Below are 20,089 nucleotides of genomic sequence, written 5' to 3'. Positions count from 1 at the left end.
AGCACGGAGGTCAAGGACAGCAGCATTAATTTCTTTCTGCACAGTTTTGCAATTAACTAGCTCTTCACCCAAAGCACCCATCCAGCAGCAACTGTAAAATACTGATCTGTACCCAGGTCAGTTAGAGCTGGGCAGCTCTTCCACCAGGACTGCCTGTTCTCCACCAGGTGAAATAAAGTGAAAACTGTGAAGCCCAAATCTGCTTAAATAGAAACCTTGTGTACGTCATTGGCTGCTTTGAATGTGAGGATTCTATGGCAACACTCCGGGAAACAGATCTGAAGCGTCATCATAAGTGGCACTTGAATTGCACCAGCTTTGTGGGTAATGTTGCAAGATTGTTTTCTCTGTTTCACAAACTTTCCTCTTTTTTCTGGAACTAGCTCACAAAGTAACTAGGTATATCTAAGCAGTGTGATGTCAGATATGGTATCCCTGGGTGTTTATAGATTTACGTTATTAGCATTTCCTCTACCTCCACGTCCTGGCATCCTGTAGTTCACGTCTGCATCGGAGACTGATTAAAAACACTCAGGAAGTGTATTTGACTCAAAATAGGTCAGTGGTCAGTACATATCCAGGAACCTGCCAAACCTTTTTATATCCTCTGTTGATTCTCCAAAATTAAGAACAGAGCAGACGCCTCATGTTGTGTCGTGTTGCTGTTGGAAGTCACACACATTTATGTTGCCAAGCGCCTTTTAAATTACATTCTTTTTATTCTCAGACTGGTCACTGAGAGGTTAAATGAGGATTTTAAGCCACAGGGGAATCTTGGAGAGTGGAAAAGGGAATGCAGCTCTGTTTTAAGAAGTAATATTTCCTGGCATTTTAATTCTGAGGCAGTGTAACTTTATTTGCAGACTTGCTTTCCATTTGCTTTGCTGCCCTGTTCTGTTCTGCCCTGTTGCTAAAATTAACTTCCTAAATGTCAAGTCTGAACGTGAGAGAGGGTTTGGTGTGAAGCCTTGCGGTGTTATGGTGATAACAGTAACACATTCAAAGAGACTCTTTCAGTCAGAGCCCTGGTCAGAGTTTCTGCAAATCACCTCAGTACTGTAGTCACTGTCTGTCTTAGAGGCAGATCCGGTCGTGTTCGCTGGGAGGCTTTTGTGCCCAGAAACGTCACTCTGAAATCCCAGCGTGCAAGGCACCTCCTGAATTGTGCCTGTAACAGATAAGTGAGCAGTGGAGTTCAGAGAAGGGCCTTGTGATTGCAGTTGGCACCAGAGAAGTTACAAGTCTGGACAACACTGCGGCTGCAGAATTTTGCCAAACCCGATTGGATACCATCGCTTTCACACGTGCAACAGCAACTGCTGATCAATCTGTCACACCGCTTGAAAACTCTCCTCAGACGAGAAAAGAGCTGTGAGCTGCATGTGGGGCAGGAAACAGAGGAAGTTTTTGTGAGGGGGGGTGGGGTGTGTGTGTGTGTGTGTGTGTGTGTGTGTGTGTGTGTGTGTGTTTGCATGCGTTTTTTTTTTTCGGGGTTGTGTGAGGAGGGGTTTGTGGTTGTGGAATGAGTCAACAAATGGTTCTCAGAGTCAGCTGGCACATTGCACCCTGTCTAGTATGAATGCAGGCTTACAGCTGAACTTGATCTATTTCAGTAACTTGTATGTCATATGTGAGTTGACAACTTCATCGGAACATCACAGGAAAACAGGACTTGGGTTTGAAGTAATTAAATCACATTTACACCGGCAGTTTCACAGGAAAGATAGGAGTATGTAGATGAATGCTAATTGGCAGCATGTGTCAATTTTTTGAAGACAGTTCTTTAAAAAGTACCTTTATGTGTTTTCAAAGCTGCATAAAACATCTAAAAGCCTTTCAAATAAATCAGTGGATAAATTACAGGTGCCTGGCAGAGCAAACTTCTTTTATTTCTTAACTTTGGAATATTTTTGCCAGCTAAGTCAAGTAACACATTAATGACAACCTCACACTTGTCACTTCTGCCAGCAAGTGTCTCGGTTTCCCTCAATTTCACTTTTGCAGAAATGAAATAGTCAGATTTGCTTCAGTGTTTCTCTGACCCTGCCATCTTTTAAAAGAAGTGTAACTTAAAGAAGACAGAAGTAAAATATACAGTAGATACTGTACATGTTAGTCCAGGCTGAGATTTCATATATTAAGCTTTTTATATGGGACGACCTTTGATGTTGCAAGGATTTAAATAAATAAAAATACATGAGAGAGCCTTCTGCATAACACGTTTTGTGTTCGTGAGACATTCTGGCTTTATTTACATATATCCAGAGGTGATGTGTTATGACATAATTTCTGAAACGGGGCCTTAAGCTTAAGCTAATTCTAGAAATATCTGACATTTTCATTAACATTTATATTCTTCGCTGCTAAGCACTCAGTATATTTCGCTTTTCTGTCAATGAAAGTTGAGGTGTTCATTTCATGATGGTTGTTGTTGTTGTTGGAGCTACTGCTGCCTCCGAACAAATCCCCCAAATTAAGAAATGGTAAATCACGGCACTGTTACAAAGACTTTGCACATAGAAAGTAGCTAACAAACCCTTAGATTACCCTCTGTGTTGCACCATTTATCTCACTTTTCTCATCTCTCTTTCATAAAAGCACAGATCTAGTGAATTTTATGTCTGGAGAGCTCGTCGGAGGGGGAGGAAGGGACTGGTAGTGTGTGCCAAGTGCTTTCAGGCTTTTCACTGGTCGTCTTTTCAGAAAGCGAAGAACAGATGACAGCAGAGCCAGGAAGAGCAGGGCTGATAGCAGTTTTACTCAGCTCTCTGCTTTTTTCAAGATCACACAGCCGACAGGAATCACCTGATTTCACTTTCATCTTATTTTGAGGGCGTCCGTTGCTTCGTCTCTTTCTACCCTCACTTTTCTAATGTGCCACTCTGCCTCCACCCTTCCCTCATACTCCATCTTTTTTTCTCTGTGTTCACATGAACTCTAATAATTTGATTAGAGCCAGTAGGGTAATATTGCAACAGTCAGATAAACCCCTTTTAGAGTTATCTTACTCGCATTAATGTTGTAATCGCAGACGCAGAACTCGATTAACCCAGCTGGATTACCCAAATTCGTCTTGGCACCAATACAGTTTAGTAATTTCCTTTTGTGAAAAAAAAACAAAAATCATCGCTAGCAGCTATGTCAAAGAAATGGCGGATTGTTTGGTGGGTGACAGCAAAACAACTTTAATGTTAGAACTAACTGTGAATAACTGAGTTTGTGCTAAAGTGCTGTTTCATCAATAGGAAATAAAAGCACAAATTAACTAGTGATAGGCTGATTATTTGGCTTTTTGAGATAATCGGATGTCTGTGCTCACAAGGCCGATCAAATAAAACATTTCTTGTCCTGACATATTTGCAGGCAGCCTTGTCAGTGTGGCTGCTGTGGAACAATGTGAGTTTGTGAGTTTTGGGAAGGTGGAGAAAAAGTTAGTTTGAGCCCTGTACTGTAACTCTCATGCATCCTGCTGTAAACATATGTCTGAATTTCCAATAGAATACAATAGAATAGAATAAAATAGAATAGAATAGAATTGTACATTGCTTTTCTTGGTTTTAATGTCGCCATTATCTATCGGTCATCAGGCAGCCATTCTCTCAAAATATCTGCATCGGCAATCCCATATTGGTCGACCACTAAAATGAACCCATTTATCCATTCTGTGATTTACCTACTTCATGCTAGCTTGTAGTCTTGCACACATGAATACAGACAATAATATATTATTAAAGTATTTTAATAAATATATATATATATATATATATATATATATATATAGGTTGGAAAAATAAAAATAAACTGTAATTGGTGATAGGTACAGCTGAAACTATGATTGTTTTAATTGTCTATCATGTCTTATTTATGTCAAAAAGTGTCAAAATATATCTTCCTATATTTTAACTATACCTTGTGTCTTTTTTTCCGAGAACCAATAGTCCAAAAGCCCAGATTGGTGGAAGACATCTCCATAAGTCCCAACAATCAAATTCTTAACTCTACAGCAGGAATAGACATGTTTATAGCCTCGTACAAAAAAAGCTTTCGAGCTCTTTAGCTAAATTCCCCACTCATACAACTGTACGGGGGTGTGAATTCTTTCACCCGCTTAAATTATATTAAGGCTTAAAGTTGCACAGAATTAAGAGCATGGCGGCTTCGAGTGACAGAGGGTGCCAACACAGGCTGCTGTTTTTTGTGCATTTATATATATTTGAGTCTTATTTTTCTTCTCAGCTTAAAAATGCTTTAGTTGTATTTTAAAATTCTTGTTGTTTCCTTAATCAACCTCTTACCCTTAATCTGTGAATCCACAGCAGTGAAGTTGTTTGTGTGCATGTAAACGTACCAAATGTTTTCATCTCTTTCTGTTGAACTTGCTGTTGTACATCCTCTCCCATTCCAGCTCTCCTCCACACTGTGATCTTGTCTACCGTCTTGATCACACACAGCTTCTGGCTCTTTCTTTATTCAGCACTTCCACTGCATCCCTCCCCCACATCTCTCTCTCTGTTTCTATTTCTTTCTCTCCCTCCCTCCCTCCCTCCTTCCTACTCTCGCTCACATCCACAGCCACACATCCTCCTGCGGCACCACTGCTCCCCCTTCTTTTCTTATGCTCGTGCTTCCCCTTTAAGACTGCCCTTTCGCCCCCTTTTTCTCCCTCAAGCAGTGTCTTTTTTGATTTTTGCTCTCTACATTCCCCTCTCTAATCACCGTCTCTTCACTCTCCTCTCCCTGTCTGATCACGCTTTCTCCTCAAGACCCTCTATCGACCTGTAATTAAAAACAGTTGCTGAGGCCGAACGAGCTGCGTCCAGGTGTAACCCCGGACTGCTGTCCTCTTCTCGTTCCTCAGTGCGGAGCCGAGGTTCTGCGGCTGCAGAACACATTACTTTACCAGCATCAAAATGCCTACTTGCCTTGTCGTATGGGAGAGGGAGAATGCAATAGAGCAACCGCTGCAAAAATTGAATGTATGGTTGTAGATTTCACAACTGTGGGTTGCTTTAAACCAATGTGGCCACTTCTCAGCAGTGAGTATCCTGTTATGCATTATACAGCAACAATACTGGACACAAAGGCGCCATTCTCTGGGTCCATCAGGCCTGATACTGTGCATTCAGCAATTATCGCCTGGATTGCAGACTAATGCAAAAACCATAAGGCTTAACCAGAGCTAAAATGGAACCTTTCTAATAGCTCCCATCTTCCTGTTTCCATAATAACAATGGTAGCTTCAGACAATAGAAGTGTGTCAGCGAATCCTTCAGCCCAGTGTTTTTTGGGTGTTGACCTACTTAAGCTAATCCCAGGCCTGTGTCTATGCCTGTGTGTTGATTAAGCGGGCTCAATTTACAAGCTAAGCTATTTTGATTGGACTGTCAATGACGTGCAATGGACTGGTGTCTTGACCTTACCAATTGACCAGATCGTTAGCCGGCTGGCTGATTTCATGAAATCTAATGCAGACTGCTTTCAACTTGAGAGGATGCAGCGGCTTGAAGGGGGCGACAAAAACAGATGAAAGGATGCCGCAAGTACAAGCAGGTGCGCTTTTCACAAAGGCTGGCTCGTGCTGGGATGTGTGTTCACATGGGTAAACAGACGCACACAAAAGAATCGTTGGTAAAATCCCACTTGTGTCTGCTGCCATTTCATTTCATTCACAATAGATGGATACAGTGAGTCTTGTATGTTCAATTCGTAGAGCTCAGACCCGTTCAGATCCACTGGAGAGACCACTGTCACCCCACTAACTCTTTCTTACACTCACACACGCACACAAGCAAAACTAATGACTTCAACACTTCAGGCACAGATAGAAGTGGTAGTCCTTGCAGCAAACAATTCTCAGTTCAGCACGCATCTGAGAGGAAGAGAGGCGGGACGGGAAGGTGGGACAGGAGCCGAAACGAAAAGAGAGAGAATTGGTGTTTTCATCCTGTCTTGAAAATAATGACACACCTGGGGAAGGCATTGCAACAAAGAGAGCATGTTTTGTTTACTGTCAAGATGATCTGCAGAGCCCTGTCATTACCGATGATGTTACACAAACAGTAGCGTGAGTCAGCTAAGTCCGCCACGCAATCACAATGCCGAGTGTTAACGAGCTAACAGTAGCCGAGGTGTAGAAGTTGGCCTTTTTGCTTCTAATAGAGTAGAAGCGAGTGGGTGTGGCAAACAGATGAGGGTGGATGCTGCAAATGACTGAAGGAGTGAATCACTGCAGTGAAGATTGCTTTTTAAGAGAGCTGTGTTCATTAGTGGAGCTGCACAGTGATGTACGACCGTGCAGGGCATTGTAGGAAACTGGGAAAATGGACGTTAAATCCTTTTGTAGTGGAGGGAAGTTTTCCCGAAGGCCACAGATATATAATTGGCTCACCTGTTTAATTTGGTGTGCAGTCAACAAGACTGGAGACTGTGGCAGCTGAACCGAGATCAGGACGCTGCAGGGAGTCTTATTAGCTTTTCAAGAAGAAGAAGAAGAAGAATATTCTGGAGATTTAGGGGAGAAAACTGAACCCAGATCAGGGTCGAAGGGAGTTGAGAAGATGCTGATGATGCTAATGAGACGACTGAATTTCATTGTATGGTGCAACTCGTTGTACTTATAATACTTGATTCTTCAGTGAGACTCAGACTTTAAGACTTCATGCTTTTTGTCTTCATGAGGCCTTTTTCTGATGCTCTTTATCCTTGAAAAATAACACGCCAGTACTTCACTTTTAAATCACGACCGACTTCATCAAATATGTAACATATCTTATATAAGACATCAAACGTTAGCTGTCAAAGCTGAAAAAATTGAATTACTGTATGGGAAATGCTATATAATGTTACACCTAGTTTCAAATTCCTAACGTGGGAATTGAGCCTGATTTGACTTTAAAAACAGTTTGACAAGACTCATTTTTATATTGACTTCTTAAAACCATTTCAGTCGTGTGTTATTCATTTATTTGTTTTTGAAATCTTTTATCGTGAAACCTTTAACCTCGGAATTTGAAATTTGACAAAATAATCTTAAAACAAGGTCAGGCTTTCAAGCTCACAGTCTTCACAAGCAGATAGAGAATCATTTGTCAAAGTTAAAGCTTGAGGTTGTTGAGGTTGGTTAAGGTAATTTAAGTTTTAAAAGTTACAGTTGTGAGTTTTACACAGTTAGTTTGTTTAAATCCATAATCATTATAAAAAATGCTTTTTTTTGTATCTTTTAAGTTAAACTCTTCCGTTTTGAATTTAACCAGTCAATTCATCGGTCATTACAAAATGCGCATATGAAGTAGTGACGATAATTTACAGTTTCCGTGACTGATAAGAATTGAGTGCGTTTGAGTAAGTAAGTGGGCCTTGAAAGGAGGTTTTAACCTTAACAATGAACCAAATCCTGTACTGAACACAATGGACCCTCATCCTGAAACCAGTGTGCTCAACTGAACTACAACAGCAACAAGTGCAATAAGTACCACGGTTATAACTACTATTACTAAAAATACCAGGCTCAATAATTAATCACAGCACTAACTTGACAGCTTTTTGAAGAACATCAAACTTCAATCAACACAAGTGAAATCATAGCAGTCTGCAGGAATATGTGACATTTAAATTGAAGCAGAGTGACTGGGGAGAAGAAAGAGGACAGAGTGCCATTATAGTAAAAGGAGAGAGAGAGACAGAGAGAGAGAGACAGAGAGAGACAGAGAGAACAGGAAATGTTACAGTGCAGCTGAGGCAGGATCTGGACCCGAACAAGTCTTCACTGCCTCTGTAAACTGCTGGTTTCAGAATATAAGAGAAAGTTGGAATGAAAGGAAGGAAGGAAGTGAATAAAGAACGGCTGAATAAGCCTTTGATAGAGGAAAAGAGAGCATTCAGCTGAGCAAGGTTTTATTGTCCCTGAGGTACAATGACTGTGCAGCTTTTACAGTTACAAACACAAATGATACAAGTACATAAAACCTAGACCATTACTATTCCTTCTGAAATAGTGTACTTCAGTTTATATTGATAAAAGTGCATTCTTCTACCACTAGTACTGTTGCTACTGCTACTAGTATCAGTATATTTACTGTTGATAGGAATGGTAGGAATATGTTTGATTTGTTGGGATAATATTGTGTTTGGTGCGGTAGCAAAATTGTCCTAATGGGTGGGGATTATTGCTGGTAACAATATGCTATGGAGTTGCATTATGGCAAAGGTAGGATCTGCACCATTAATTACTTTTTTTCCCCCTCACTGTATGAGTCAACTTCATGGAAGTGGAGACCCACTTTAACACATGTGGTGTTTGTACTATGTGTATATATAAAATCTGCATTATTTGCCTTTAATAAAATCCAATCAGTGTTTTGGTGACAGAGGGATAAATGGATGAAAAATCCTGCACAAGAATCCAAGCTTAGTCATCATTGTAAGGCTAGTAGAGCTTAATTATGCAACATATTTTATACACAAACACAAGTGCTTTACATAACACATTAAGTATTAAAACGAGAAATACAACATACTGTGAGATGTTTAAAACAAAGGGATAGACATGATTTTAAAAGAAATGAAGATGAAAACAGAAATAAACCGCCGGTAGTTTACTTAATATAAGCTCAAGGTGGATGATGATGATGATTGTTGTAGGTCCAGTCACGGTCAATGGGGAACGTAAACATTTCGAACCTGGTTTTAAGGCGAAGGTACACCTTTTTTTTAACACATTCTGTATGTTTAGAACATCTTCATTCAGTGAAATTCACTGGGCTGCTGCTCACAGCTGCTCGGGCCTCTGGAGAGGTAGCAGTAGATGGGGATGGATGGATGTGGAGAGATGGTGAAATGTACCGTGGAACACTTGTCTCTACCTTCAGTGCAGAGAGCGAACAGGGGGGAACGAGAGAAAGACCTCACGGACCGCTACCGAGCTGAATTATAGATGAGGTCGGAGGAATGGAGGCACTCCACCGGCTTTTCCCATCCTCCCACCTCAATCCACACACACAAACACTCTGAAATCAAACCCACAGCGACCAAACAATATTCCTCACACGCACCAACTCTCTCTGAGGCAGCACATTCACACTGCAGCTCCAGCCCTCCACTTCCCAATATTCATGTACACCTAAACCCTGGTTCTATTTTAACATACGCACAGTTTCACAGTTTCACACTCGCACATGTACACACACTTTCTGAGGCCCTCAACGTGCCTGCATTATTGAAACCCCCTTAGCACGCTGGCTTTCTCCTGACATCTGACTCACAAAACCAGTGACCCTAAAACCCAGAGAAGAAGAGTTGAATTCCCCGATTCTATAAGAGTATACACTGATATTCTAGTGATGGAGCGGGACAAAAAAGGAAGTGCCACTCTGTTGCTGCAGAATTTTTAAAATTTGACATTTATGGTCGCTTTTGGAACTACAACAGAAAGAAAATATCAAACCCCCAGTTCTTGTGGTTGACAAAATTAAAACCAAGTTCTTTCTGGTCCTAGGGAAATCATACCATGGGGCATCCATTGAAAAGCAACAGGAACAAAGCATCACAATGATTCAAAAATAATTGCAAGATGTTGCATATTAAAGTCAAGTTTTGGTTGGGATATTTAACGATGTGTGGAACCAAAAACAATCACAACAGAAAAGAAAGCGCTTACAAGACTAAGGTTGTTTGGTCATATGATGCACTCAGGCCTATAAATCCTATGTGGCACTCATCCAAAAGCAACAGCTCAAAGTGTCACACAGTGTATATTCAAGAGCAGCATAAAACCATTCAAACCAATAGGTCCAGTATTACTCAGAAGCCACAATTCAAGCATGGCAGTTGGCAGATGGATCCTGGAAACTACTCAGCATACAACATTTGCTGGGTGAACAGCTATAATTTGCATCAATGGGTGTATGCAAAGAGATCCACAGGAGCGACAAGAGTCAAAAAAATGTATAACTTTGTACCTTTGCTGTTGTGAAATGGTAAAACAAAAACGGTTTAACATCTGTGTCGGCGTACGCAATCATTTCCTGTCCGCAGATTTTTTTAAAGCGCCTTCATTTCTTAAGTAACCATAATAGTGATTGTTTACTTTGGTTGCCCTGCTTTTGCTAACTTTAGCGTACCTTTGGTTGGAAGAAAACACAACTGAAAGGTTTTGACAGTGAAAGGAAAACTGTTGTCATTAGAGAAGAGGCAATATTTATTACAGTTCTGCCTGCTGAAGGGACAAAAGATAAGAGAGCACCAGTGACAGAATGACATTGTTGTGTCTCCACAGGAGACACAACAAAAGAGCCAGCAGGTGTACAGTGCAGGCTGAAGAGTATTTTTTGGTGGATTATGTAAATGTAACCGTAGAGTTACACACAGAGCATGACACTTCAGACTAGTTTCCAAAATAACTCATGCAGCACGTTTGGGGAAGAAAGGGTGAAATGTGAATGAGGAAGTGCAGTCAGGGTGTGAGTTCTGAGTTCTGGTGACTGCCTGGGTAAAGTTTCATCTGAGACAGTGAAACACCCCTGTTTGCTAATGGTGGGAAAAGCCTTTTAAGAAAACTGAGCAGCCATTAAGAGCAGGAACAGCAGGGACAACATGCGGTCAGCGGCACATCGTGAGAAATTTACTCTTACACTCTGTGGCAGTGAAAGGATCATTCCAAAGAACTTAAAGACTGAAGCATTTTATTCTAAACTCATCCATCGTGAGAGGGAGTTGCTGCCTGTTGCTTAAGATTTAATATTAAAAAAAAGTAAGTTTTTTTTTTTTTTTTTTTTTTTCATATTTAGTTTTAGTTTCGTGCCAGTGCTTGTTTATCGGATTAGGAATTGCACTTTTCAAATGGATTTTGGAACAAAACAAAGTCTGTATGAAAGTGTTAATGGGATTTTAAGTTAATTCAAATAACTCTGGCTGCAGCTGATGATTATCTTGATTATGGATTAGTCCATTATTTCTTTAAGTAACTGATTAGTCATTTTGTCTTGAAGAAGTCAAAATTAATGACAAATGCCCTCAAATGTATTATTTTTACTAACGGTCATAAAATATATTCACTTTAACAAGAGAAGACTTAAAAAAGCATGTTTAGTATTTTCTTTAAAATAAAAACAATGACAGTCCGAGCTCTCAGTAAGGGTCTGGTTGTAATAATGTGTAACTGACAGTAGACAAATACATGCTGAGGTTCTTCCACAATGGCCACTTATATTACTTATGTTTTGTCCTGAGATCAGCTGGACATTAAAGTGTGTTAATTTGTGGTCTCATCTGCCTCAACCCGACACCTTTATATACTGTGGTTTTCGATTACAGTGCATGCTATTCTGTTTCTGACCTTCAGCATGTAAAGGGATATGACATTACAGGCTGTGAGTGTGAATGTGTGCACCCCTTTTGTGTCCATGTCAACCTATGTATCATCCCATAAGCTGATACTCTTCTATTGTCTTTTCCTGCCAGTAAAACCCATTATGACAATGGACCTTTATTTCAAATATCTCCTGGGATTCCCCTACTCTTCCATATTTTAAAACTAATCCATACCTCACTCTATCCCTCGCAAATAAAAAGGAGGCCTGGTAAAGTTTGTGCCTCATCTGAAGTGCAATTCCAAGTATTTTTTTTTGTTTCAGGGCCTTAACTAAGGACACTTTCATTGGTCCAAACTTTTGATTGTCTGGTTGGAAGTTGGTCTCACTAACTGCTGCACCCAAGGTTTTTTTTTTGGTTTTTTTGGTTTTTTTCGATATCCCCCCTGGGTGCTTGTTAGGTTAGGTCAACAGACTGATCAGAGACTGTGTGTGCTGCTGAATAAGCCGAGAGGCACTTTGTAGTTCAGATGCGACTGAAGCCTTTCCCATGTGGAAAGATGTTTGTGAGTTTTCTTTGTGCTGAAAGAGAGGAAAGGGGGATTTACTTGAGGCAGCTTGCTCCTCCTAGAGCATCGCCACACAAACACACTGAAAGCGGCTTTACTGCCTTGAGTTCTTATAAAACAAAGGCCGTTAAGCTCTTAGGAGAGACAGCGCATCATTTGTCATTCCACCTATGAAACCGTTTAGCTGATGTTGCAAAATCTTTAAAGCCACAAACCACCTGATGTGAGATTTTGTGTTGTCTGCCTCTGTGTGTATACCTGGACATGCTGTGGTTGGGCACTGCTGTAGTTGGGTCCAGGGCTGAATGTTGAATCCGAGTCCTGCTTTCTTACTGACGGGGTTGTGTTTGTGTAACAGAGTCTGGATAGTGTGTGATTCCACCTGCCATATATCCCATAGAGTAGGTTTAGTGGCTCTGTCTCAGTAGGTAAATGCTGCCAGTTCATGAAAGAAATGCCTGAGGTAAGTTGTATTGTATAATTCCACACAAAAGGAGCTAATTCATTATGTCCTCAGTATGAACATGCTAGCATTGTGACTTACTGAAATGTTAAAGCTTAACACATGAACATAATATACTTTACAATGCTAAACTGGTCTTATAATGTGAAACAGCTGCACTTGGCTTACGGCCACACCACCCTGAACGCGCTAGATCGTCCGATTGGAAAGCTAAGCAGGGTCGAGTCCTGTTAGTTCTTGGATGGGAAACCACCAGAGAATGCCAGGTACTGTGGCTCAGGAGGTATAGCGGGCGGTCCACCAATCAAAGTTCGGTAGTTCGATCCCTGGCTCCTCCCTCTGCATATCAAAGGGTCCTTGGGCAAGATACTGAACCCAAAATTCATTGCTGCCGATGCATGATTGCTGTGTTTGAATGGGATTAGTTTCTGGTGAGCAGTTGGCACCTTGCAATGGGATGAATGGGTGAATGTGACATGTAGTGTAAAGCGTTAAAAGACTAAATGCACTATATAAGTGCAGTCCATTTACCATTTACTTGGCAACCAAGCTAGTAGCGGATGTGCTGATAACTTGATTTTTTAAAGTTTTCTGAGTCTGACTGTCCGTGGTCTGGACAGGAACACTCATACAGTGGGCTCCACTGTGTGAGTGTTCCTGTCCAGACAATGGCAGCACAGAAATAGACACAGGCCTCCCGCTCATCATTCCTCCACCCAACACAACACAGAGTCAAAGGGACTGCTTAACTAGCTGGTTTCATGGGTGTCTGGCTTAGCTCAGTTACATTAAGTTAACATCAACGGCTTTGTAACTTTGAAATGAAACAAATTGACATTAACGTGTCCAACCATGCTCTGTGTTGCAGAGGGGATGAGAGAAATGAAGGAGATGCAAATGACATGCATATTTTGTGTTTGATTTGTACTGTAACTATACAGCGTTTGCTATAGAAAAAGTTTTGTTCTAATTTTCAAGATTTCGGTATTGTGTCTTTTTAAATAAAGACACATGTACTGATAAGTTGTGTTTCTCTTAGAAATAAATGAAGACATACACATTTCCCCTCATTAAGCAACAGCCCTCCCACCCTTTCCTACTGTAGCCATGACAACAGACAGACCCCCTCCTTTGTCTGCCAGCCTTAAATTCAAGGACCAATCAAGTTCAATGTGAAATTGGTTCAACAGGTCAGTAGTGGCAGAACACACACACACACAGTCAGACTGATGAAATTTAGAGCAGTTAACTGAGAGAGCTACTCCACCCAGCACGTACTCCCTCTCTCTCTCTCTGTGTGTGGTTGTTTATCACTCTGATCGGCCTACATGTCTCCAAACCAAATGTTTGGGCTGCGTTCGTTAAACCCACGGTCTGGGCTTTTCTAAACTCTCCAGGGGTGCATGTGGAGTCCCAAAACCTTTTAGAAATTCCCCACAGAGGCAGGGTTGTGGGTGTAGAAAAAAAGAGTTTTGTTTGGGAGAAAAGGAGGTGTTTGAAATCTACAAGTAATACCATACTGATAAGATAAACAGTGTTGTAGGGGTGTGGAGCTATAGCTTTGCTCTCTGCCTCCTCTGATATCGGGCTGTCCTCAAAAATATGCGTTCAGTTGTATAAACGGAGGAATTCAAGCCGGCCGGAATCAAAACACACAAAAAGTAGTTTTCAGAAAATTTCCTCTTCCCGCAATTCAATGCATTCCAGACCTGAACACATGCCCAGTTTTGATTGGCTTATCGCCTTAGGGAGGGGGTGCTGGGGGTTGCCCTTCATTGGTTGGTTAGATTGTAATGCTTTTTACAGAAAGGAATGCAAAATCAGACTAAAACAAACACAAATGGAAGATAGGAAGATAGGATTTAGGGCATTTCTTTACAGACGTATTTGAAGACCTTTTCAGAGCAAAATATTCGGCAGGGCATTTTTTTTAAAGCAGTTCTTGTTCTAAATTTGAAGGGATTCCAGGTATAACTCAGGGCTTGGAGACTACAGAAACTGAGGAATGAAGGTTGAAAGACATGGGTGTCCAGGCAGGAGAAAACTAATGAAAGATGGTATTGAGAATGAATGTAGGAAACATAGGATCAAACTTACATTTTTCTTCTGCTGCATCAATTTTGACAATTCTTTGTTGCTTGCAAATCTCACAACTTTGTGGAAATGCAGCACTACATCACTGGATTAACCCTTTGAGCTCTCTGTCACTCAGCAGAAATTCAACCTTTAACTGGTGCTATCATTTCTTTGCTGACAATAGCCATGGCCGGAGGCATTATGTTTTTATTTTTCATTTCTTGGCACAAACGTCCGCTTGGACTCGAGGACGAACTAATGATGATAATGATGATGCTGTACTTGGTGGTCAAAGGTCAACGTCACTGTGACCTCACAAAACATGTTTTTGGTCATAACTCAAGAATTGATGCAGTAATTATGACAACATTTCACACACATGTTTATTTGGATACATTGATGAAGTGATGACATTGTTTATCTAAAACGTCAAAGGTCAACTTTACTTTGACATCATAATGTCCTGAAAAAACACCCTTTTGGCCTTTTTCACACCATAACTCAGAAGAGGATATTGTGACCATATATTCATAATTGGTCAGACATTGAATTGGTCATAGTCAAAGATCAAAGGTCATGACCTCAAAATTGTTCTTTAGCCATAATTTAAAGAATTGGGTAATTCCAGATTTCACACACATGATGCCTGGCGTAAACAATAACTAGGTATGCGGACACTGTGTTTGACTTTTAAAACTTCACCCTGTGCATTATCTAACAGGCAGCATCGCAGGGGAGAGGAAGGTTGCAACAGTACACTGGCAACGACTGGTGACATGGGCACATTGGAATAATTTCTACAGTCATGTCTTGGCTTAGAGGTACCTGGGAATCCCTGAATCTGCAGAAAACAGCCGCACGATGCCTACGGTTACTCTGGTTGTAAGTGCTTTTGTATATGGATTGGTGATGGGATGTGTGGATTGGTGATGAATAAGTGACTTTTGTGGTAAATGATCCCCCTTTTTTCCATTTTCCATTTCTGGGATATCTCTACATTCAAAATGTTTTCAGTGGTAAATGAAAATGTTTTTTTCCTTTTTATGTATTTATGTATGTTTAAAGATAGTGGATTGTAGATAGATAGATGGTTTGTTACTTGTAGTGACTTAGTTATTGTTGTGTTATTATAAGTAATAAGAATATTTTTGTGCACTATTCTCTTGGGTTCTCCTTCTGGGTACTGTTCACATTTGAATGATACCCCTGGAATTTGGTACCGGTACCCAACGGTACCTTACTTTCTCTCTAATAACAAAAATGTAATTTCAGTTGTAAAAAGTCCAAACTTCCTACCACTTGCATACTGTAATATTTCTTAAGTAGTATGTAATTCACAATTACATTCATGATTTTACATAGACTAATAATAGCATATTACTGGGAATCAGTAGAAAGTTTCAGAGCGACAGAGACAGAGTGACCATTGTAACTCACTCACATGGTGTGAGAGTAGTGGGACGGACTCAAGTCCGTCAGTGCACTCTGTGTCTTCTTTTGGTGCTGTTATCAGTTGAAAATGTGTATTCAACTGCGTGAGAACTGTGTGCGACAGGAGTAGACGAGTGACATGAGAGCCTGTAATCAGTTACCTGAGTCTCACGGTCAGTGCGACGACACACCTGTGACTGACACTAGTAAAACTGTAAACCGGCCTGTTATTGCCAGCAACAACTTATGCAAAGAGCTAATTAATTACCTGAAGATGTTGACGAAGTGGTCGATGCCTGAGTTAAAGTACTGACGTCAAACATTGCACTCGTTGCAGACAGGCTTACGTTGTGGCAGCTGCAGGGTTCTTTGCTTTCAGGCTATCTAGTCTAGCTAGTCACGCTCCACTCTTCAACTTTTAGATATATTTTGGGTTTAAGATAGATGTTTCTTCTGGGAAAACATGTTGCCCTGGCCAACTTTTGCGTTTTGCATTAGACTGCCTGCGTGCCCTTACTCACTGTGACTTGAACAAGCTGCAGGGGCAACCTCACTTTAGTCTTGCTCTCTCTCTTTTTCTCTATACTCTACTCTCTCACCCAGACAAGCTCTCAGATACCAAAATGTCGCACCGATTTATTTAACGTGAATCGGTACGCTGTTGTACCGACATAGTTCCGTCTTAAAAGTACAGAGTTCTGTACCTGACCCTGCAAGTCATCCCCGAATCTGACATGCAGCATCTGTGCATTTTTAAAAATAATAAAGCCACTTTTGCTTTACTCTCTCAGTTTCTCTGTGTATTGATGGAGAAAGAGAGATGAGTCTTTTATTCTCCCCTCACTTCCGCCTCTTCGTCTTTTATGGCGAGCTGTGTGGGAGACAGAGAAGAGTGGAGTGAAAGGAGGGAGCGAATGTGAGGGGGAATTAAAGATGACAGATAATAGTGAGGAATTGAAAGAGTTGCATAGAGGATGTGGCAGTGGAAGATGAGGTGGCACAGTGCTTCAGTAATACACCAAACACCACCAGCTTCCACCTCATCACTTCCTTTGACTTATTTTTCCTTTCTCCCATCTGCTCCCGTCACCTCTTCTCTCTTCCAATCTCTTCCATGTATGATTGTGTTTATATCAACTGAGGTATTATGTTTACTTCATGTATATTTTGATAAACCAGTATAGTATCTCAGATGGTTGCATATTTCCATATGTACATTTCAGATACATGACTTGGGACTTGGGTCAGTCACAAATCTGGTGACTTTAGACACAACTTGACAAAATCAAAAAAAGATTGATTTGATATCCCCCAAAAGTTATGTCATAATGTCTTTTTCTGACTACAGCTACACTTTGAAGCAGTCTGACAACAGCCAACCAGGCTTTGCAAACAAGAGGAAAATGTATGATTGGCAGTGCAGATCAGCAGACAGCATTTGTTTGAAAGACACATTTTAGGACTTAATTTGATCTTTACCTGGAACTTGGCTTGGGACCAAGACTTGAAACTTACTTGTCCATTTTTCATAGTTCAAATTGTAGGACAGACTGACATGATTCCACTCCGGTTAAGCTGTTAACATGAACCTTTTTGAGCCAATGGTTTAGTCTCACACTGCACTTAATGCAGCACATGAATGTAAAATGCTTCATCCTCACAGAAATCTGTGTCCATCCTCTCTTCTCATCTCTGCCCTGACATTCGCTGCTCTGGACTCATGCCTCATTCATTCCTCTCTTCCCACCACTGGATCACATCTCTCCACACCACCATCTCCCATCCTCTCCCCCTCTTCCTCTTTGTCCTCCCCCATCTTCAGCTGGACCTCACTCCTCCCCTACTCTTCTTCACACTCCTCTTCCCTCTCCGCCTCTCGTTTCATATCCAGTAGTGGAGACCCTTGGAGGGCGGGGGAGAGCTAAAAAGCTCTTCAGATTCATGCGATGCATTGCTGGGAGGTCACTGGCAGAGTTGGCTCTTTTTTTCCCCCCCTTACCTTAGTGTTTTGTGTTTCATTTCCCCTGCACATTGCATGCTTAATGTGTTCAGATGTCCAACATTTTTTAGAGATGGGTTAGAGTGCAATAATAAATCTTGCTGCGTAAGCATTGAGTGTCCCTATTCCTTGACCGCACTGGCTGTGCTTGGCTAAAAAGAAAATCCCACTCAAAAGCCAAGACAGATGCTCACATTAAGATCTTTTCAGATCACTTGTATGCTCTATTTAAGTCCATTTTTATTGTAACAAAGAGAAAAATGTAGGTGAAATGGATTAGGCAGATTTTACATACACCTTGTATTTTTAAACATTATCATCACCCCTTAATAAGGAGTACATTTTATGACATTTTAGTCCTCCATGAGAAGCTAAAACTCAGTATGAAAATGATGCAGTGACAGTGTTGATTTTTCTCTTCTTTCAGTTCCCTATATGTTTCACTCTTTTCTTCTGTCCTATCCGTCTTAATAAAAAGCTACAGGGTGGACATGAAATAAGATAATTTAATCAACATGATCATCAGCATATATTATATATAGCTCCCTGGACGGAGCCAGGCCATAGCACTGCCACAAACGGGCCTTTGATTTTCTGTGTGGCCAATTGTGCTTATAGGAACAAATACTTCAGCAATTTAGATTGAAGTAGTGAAGGCAGTTTTGGAAGAAATTGCAGGTGTGAATGCAGGATGTTGAAAGGCTGACCCCAAACAGCATTACTGGCTGTTTAGGGTAAAAGTTCAAAATTATCAATAGTGTATGAAAGATGTGGAGTACTTTTAAGGTTTGTTGAAAGCTTATGCTAAACTGAATTGCTGGTTTAAATTTATTGGGACAAACAGAGTATGAATAATGGCTAGAATGAAAGCCGCTAAAAAGTAATTGTATACTAATAATAAGGCTGAGGAGAGCTTTAATCTTAACATTGTTGATATGAAAATATACTTGTTTTTACTGTCTAAAATTTTGTTTTTCTTTTAGTCCAACTTTGTGACCTGAAAATTCAGGCTCAAATCATCCATAATCAAGTCAATGTAAATCCTTATCTTTTTATAAATAACAAAGAACCTAGATCCCCAACCTACTTTGCTTCTAAAAAACACTTAAAATCTTAATAGTTCCTAACTGCTTTCCTTTGAACAAGTCTTTTTACGACACCTTAACTAGTAGAAAACCAAAGTGTTTGGAAAAACTGAATATTGGCACACTCATCCAATATTATTGGACTCCATCCACTTGAGGCTACCATTTTTCTGCTGTTATTTGGGCTATTGCTCCTGGGTTTTGTTCCTTTTTAACAACCCCAAGGCTATTACTAAACTTAAAGTTAATTGTGGTTTGCCCACAGAGGTGAAGATGGGAATAAAGAGATTATTCCAAAACAGAAAATGTTTTCTAAAGTTTTCAGTCAGACTCATGTTTCTTCATTTTCTTCATGCTCTCTTTCCAGGATGAAAATGCGGCGGCACAGGGTGTTCTTGCTGTGCACGGTGGGCCTGTGCGTCATCTCCTTCCTCCACTACTACAAGGCCCTCCACTACGTCTCTCTGCTGCGTGAGCTCTCCGCCCCGTACCCCAACATCAAATCCTTCATCATGGTCACCGGATTCTTCTGGAGGGAGAAAGGAGTGGCCACCACCCCACTCAGCCCCGCCTCCCCTGAAGAGGCCCCTCCTCTACCTGTTCTCCGTCAGTCGGACAGCAAAGCTAGAGCTGTGGCGGGTGCTATGGGAGGAGAAGGAGGGGGGAGGAGGAGGGATGAATCTGGGGATTGGGGGGGTTGCTGTTGGAGGCCTTGGAATCATTGGCAGCGCAGGACTCGAGATGAAGTTGAGGGAGGAGCCAGCGCCCCCTCACCCTTGGGAGAAACCAGAAGAAAACCAGCGGGGAGACAGTGCGAATGAGGTGAGATCAATAAACTTTTACTTTAACACTTTGTATATTAAGTGACCACAAAAAGTGCAATACAACAACCCTGCAATACATACTGCTGAAACAAATTATTTATTAAACAGTTTTGAACAGGGTGGCTCAGATTTTAGTGAGATGCTTGGGATGCAATATCATTGGCACTGTCATTGGGTTTTTTTTTTTTGGTCTCATCAGCTTTCAAATTTCTCTCAAAGTGCCAAGAGCACATCTGACAGTACCAAAGCAACTTGTACCAACCAAAACAGCATCACATAAACTTTTTCTAAATGAGAACTTATATGAACCATTGGAGCAGTTTGTTTTAATTTTAA

The 20,089-nt window shown here is 40.9% G+C and overlaps 2 protein-coding genes across 3 annotated transcripts in view; both read left to right on the top strand.

Annotated features, from left to right (window-relative positions):
* The window catches only part of mgat3b (beta-1,4-mannosyl-glycoprotein 4-beta-N-acetylglucosaminyltransferase b), an 83,968-nt gene that overhangs the window by 29,704 nt on the left and 34,175 nt on the right, over nt 1-20,089 (top strand). The gene's annotated exons all lie outside the window — the stretch shown is intronic.
* LOC127354472 (beta-1,4-mannosyl-glycoprotein 4-beta-N-acetylglucosaminyltransferase-like) overlaps nt 1-20,089 on the top strand; it is a 49,095-nt gene that overhangs the window by 14,061 nt on the left and 14,945 nt on the right. Inside the window, 3 exon segments of the mRNA XM_051384392.1 lie at nt 15,136-15,296; nt 19,297-19,588; nt 19,590-19,751. Coding sequence (XP_051240352.1) covers nt 15,220-15,296; nt 19,297-19,588; nt 19,590-19,751 — 531 coding nt within the window. The 5' untranslated portion in view covers nt 15,136-15,219.

The sequence above is a fragment of the Dicentrarchus labrax genome, unplaced genomic scaffold (genome assembly GCF_905237075.1).
Source record: "Dicentrarchus labrax unplaced genomic scaffold, dlabrax2021, whole genome shotgun sequence".
NCBI classification, from domain to species: domain Eukaryota; kingdom Metazoa; phylum Chordata; class Actinopteri; family Moronidae; genus Dicentrarchus; species Dicentrarchus labrax.
Note: the sequence above shows the minus strand (reverse complement) of the source record. Positions and strands in the feature narration are given on the sequence as shown.